This window comes from Limulus polyphemus, unplaced genomic scaffold (genome assembly GCF_000517525.1).
Source record: "Limulus polyphemus unplaced genomic scaffold, Limulus_polyphemus-2.1.2 Scaffold275, whole genome shotgun sequence".
Taxonomy (NCBI): Eukaryota; Metazoa; Arthropoda; class Merostomata; order Xiphosura; family Limulidae; genus Limulus; species Limulus polyphemus.
Window position 1 is genome coordinate 555,709 of NW_013665885.1, and position 4,183 is coordinate 559,891.

The window sequence follows — 4,183 nt, forward strand, 5'->3', positions numbered from 1 at the left end:
AACCATTATTAGTCTCAAAGTGGGTTCCTCGTCATCAAAAGAGGTTACATGACCGGATACTGTTTCACGAGTTAGAAGATATATCTTGGCATCCCAGGGTGTTGGTTTAGAGTAGGGTTGTTTTGTTCAATTAAGATGGATTCCTTGATTTTTCGTTTGTTTATGTTTGGTTCATTGTTTAAAATTACTGTTTTTAATAGATATAATAGGGTTTTTTGAGTTGCGATGGTGGAAAACAATGGTCGATTTTTTTATTGTGTTTTGTGAATCTGGTTTCCAGTTTACTTCCTGTTTCTTTGATATAGAATTATGGGCAGTTATTGCATGTTATTTTGTAAATGACGTTGGTATTGTGTGATTCTAAATAATTTTTGTTTAGTCAAGATTTTAATTTAGAGCCGGGTTTTTGTGAGAATTTGACGTTGACAGGAATATTGTGTTTAATGGCTAGTTTTGTCCAAGTGTGGATAATTCTAGATGCTGGTTTCAGGAACAAAAGGTAAACTGCAGTGTAATGTACTTTGTTGGGTTTGTTTGTGTCAGTTTTGTTCGTGGGTTGAGTTTTGTTGTGGGGAATGTTGGAGAGTTTTTAACTATAGCTGGTGGGAATTTATTGGTGTGAATGAAGGAATGTTTTATGGGGTTGATTTCTTCATTTATGTAGTCCATTGAACAGAGTCTTGTGGTTGTGATTATGAGGTTTTTGAGTGCGTTGATTTTTTGTGTGGTGTCATGAGCGGAATTCCAGGGGATGTAGAGGTCGGTGTGTGTGTTCTTATGGTGAATTTTGGTTTTAAACTGTGTGTCCTATCTAATAATGTTGAGGTTAACAAAAGATAACTGTTTATTGTTTTCTTGTTCTATGGTAAATATGATGTTGGGATGAATGGAATTTATGTGTTCAAAGAAAGTTAGTGTGTGTTCTGTAGAAGTGAAACCAGCAAAAGTGTCATCGACAAATCTTGTACCAGTATAGTGGGGGATGAAGCGCAGAATGTATGGCTTGTGTTTCGATCTGGGTCATAAATATATTGGCAAGAACGGGCGAAACAGGATTGCCCATACTTAAACCATCTATTTTAAGAAATAGAAAATGAAGTTGGTTTTAGTTGTTGTAAATTCTAAGAGAGAAACAAAAAGTGTGCTGGGGATATGGATTACCTTGTTGGGGTTATTAATGTAGAGGTCGAGTGCAATATTACAAGCTTTATTGGCAGGGACTTCGGTGAAAAGTGACACGACATCAAAACTAGCCATTAAGGCTTTCGAATTTAGTTGGTCTAGTGTATATTTGAAATTGAAGGCATCTTTAGAAAATGAACCTGCAGATGTTACATATGGTGTGAGAGCCCGGGCTATGTATTTGCCAAGGTTGTAGTTGAAGGAATCATAATTGCACAGTATAGGTCGTAGGGGGCAATCCTGTTTGTGTGGTTTAGGAATGCCATAGAGTTGTTGTGTGCATGAATCAGTTTTACGTAGATAAAAATAAAGATCATCAGTAATTAAATTATTTTTTTTCATTTGTAACAAAGTTCTGTTTAGTTGTTTTTCGTGTGTGTTTGATGGGTTGTTTTATTTATTAGGTTGATAATGTGTGTATTCTGAACCCATTTTATCATAAAACTATAACCTATATACTTTTGTTGCTAAGAAACATGACATAAAAGCCATTGTTGGAACGCATTACTACCAAAACGCTCGGGTTATTAGGTTGATATATTCTAGATGACTATGTATTCTGAACTTATTTTAGCATAAAAGAACAGTCAGAAATATTTTAAACATTTTTATTTCCCAGAAATATAAAAAGTTGCAAAGGTACGATGATGATAAAATAATTATAGATGCCTTTATACGTCACGTTATCTAACTTATATAAAAGCCAGTGTGTTTCGCATCACGTCACGCTTGATTTCTCGAAATAAGAGAAGTAATAAAAGCAAAAATGAATTTATCCGGATAGAATAGTTCGTTTATTGTCTGCCCATTACTATTTTAGTGACGGGGTGCAAGGGGGTTGCGAAAGTACCTGGCTTTGCTCTGATTATTAGGTTGATATATTCTAGATGATATATCAGTATGAGTATTCTGAACTTATACTATCATACCAAAAGTCATTGGACAAAGGTAGTTATGAATAATATGTGTCTTATTCCAAGAAAGTAATAGCGTGTTGGCCCGTCTTTGGCCATAATGACTGCTTCAATGCATTGTAGAAGACTGTCTATTAATTTCTGGTAGAAAGCTGGTAGAGGATCATTTTGGTCTTACCCTAATTCTGCATTCCAATTCATCCCAAAGATGTTCTATCAGGTTCATGTCAGGGTTCTGCGCTGGCCACTGCAATGTTCTGATGTTATTTTCTTGGAACGTTATCATGTTGGAAGGTTTAAGGGTGGCTACCATAAAATTGCCACAATGAAGAGCACACAGAATTGTTCAGAACATCAATGTTAACTCAGTGTTAATGTATCCATGCACTGCAACCAGTGGATCTAGTTCATACCCCGAGAAGCACACCCAGACCATGATACTGCTACCTCCAAACGTCACTGTTGGGACAACACCCTCAGGTAATATGCATTCTTTAGGCATCCTCCATACCAAGAATGTCCATCAAACTGAAAAAGTATGTAGCATAACTTGTTGCTCCACAGAACCGATCTCCATTGATCCACGATCCAGGTTCTGTGTGCCTTGCCCCATGCCAAGTCGATGGTGTGCATTTGTTTTTGTTATCAATGGCTTCTGGGCTGCAGCTCTTCTGTGAAAATTCATGGCATGCAGCTCTCGAATGTCATGGAAACACTTATTGGATTGCCTGTGGCTGCTTCCATCTCCAAACACAGATTCTCTAAGACAAGGTAATCAGCCTTCTCAAGAAGCTTCGGCTCCTGTCAGTCAGTATTTTACGCCTATATGATCATTTCTTGGGCTCATTGTCACCTGTGGAATTCCATTTATACAGCATGTTGGGAAGGTTTATTTGTACAGACATTTACCCTAAATGGCATTCAACTATCCTTCCCCTCGGAAACTCTGTTAGTGCTCTTTCTGTGTTCTCATTTTTCACTGTACAAATTCGAAATGACTTCTGAGCAAACTGTTGATCATCTTTATAGGCCAAACTATTTGCATATTTCATCGTCACACCCATTTTCTTGCAGTCAGAGGTGTGTCCCATGCCTTTTGGTAGGTTAGTGTATTTTAGCATAGAAGAACAGTCAAAATATTTCAAATATTTTTAATTCCCAGAAGCATGAAAAAAGAGTAAAGAAAGTACAGTAAATTAAGAATTATTTATTATCAAAGAACTTTATCATTGCAATAAATATTTCACACTTGTACTTGATATCACAAATTTCTATCATATTTTATCAGAATCTATTACAATTTTTTACCATTGCAGTGCTTCAGGATAGACAATATTGGTTGTTTTCCCATCTGCTGCTAAGATGAAAAGATTCTTACTATCACCAACCCAGGAGCACCCAACATAAAGCTGGCCATGTGAAAAGCATGAGCTTTGCAGGTTGAGACCAACAACCTTGAGTGATTGTCCCTGTGCCTTATTGATGGTCATGGCAAAGCCAAGCTGAACTGGGAACTGAATGTGTTTGAATTGAAATGGCAGGTCAGTTGGGATGATTGGAATGCATGGAATGAAAACATCCTGACCTGCTCCATGAACATTCATGATTGTAGCCTCAATTATATGTGTCAACAGCTTCTTGACAGCCAAACTTATTCCATTGCAGGGTGTTGGTGAGTCCATATTCCAAAGAAGAATTATGGGTGTACCAATTTTGAGCTCTAGATTGTGTGGTGGTACCAGAGAATTGAGGAATTCTGTTTGGTAATTAAGAGCCACATTAGTGTCTGGAATAGTGTCAATTGACTCGTATTTTTGCATTTGTCCAGGTAACTCAGAGATAAGCACTCTATTTGTTGTATTGAATGCACCATTCTTTGGTGCCAGGATGGCTCTTTCACACAGCCACTTGTGATCATGGAAATTATAAGTGATACATGTTGAGAAAAACTGTTTTCACTGATTTAGTAACCAAAACTAAAATGCCATTGATAAATCAAAAATTCATACTGAATGTTATTAAGAAACACTATAGTCATTATTGGATAACTAAGAAAATGTCACTGATGCACCAAAAATGTAGTACCG

At 36.8% G+C, this 4,183-nt stretch overlaps 1 protein-coding gene across 1 annotated transcript; it reads right to left on the bottom strand.

The window, feature by feature from the left end:
• Nucleotides 1–3,400: 3,400 nt before the first annotated feature.
• LOC106456957 lies at nt 3,401–3,916 on the bottom strand. Its single transcript, XM_013916334.1, has one exon. The coding sequence runs from the start codon at nt 3,914–3,916 to the stop codon at nt 3,401–3,403; it is 516 nt and encodes a 171-aa protein (XP_013771788.1).
• Nucleotides 3,917–4,183: the final 267 nt, after the last annotated feature.

Coding starts and splice junctions, on each gene's coding strand:
- LOC106456957 (XM_013916334.1), bottom strand. CDS start 3,916: ATGCAAAAATACGAGTCAATTGACACTATTCCAGACACTAATGTGGCT.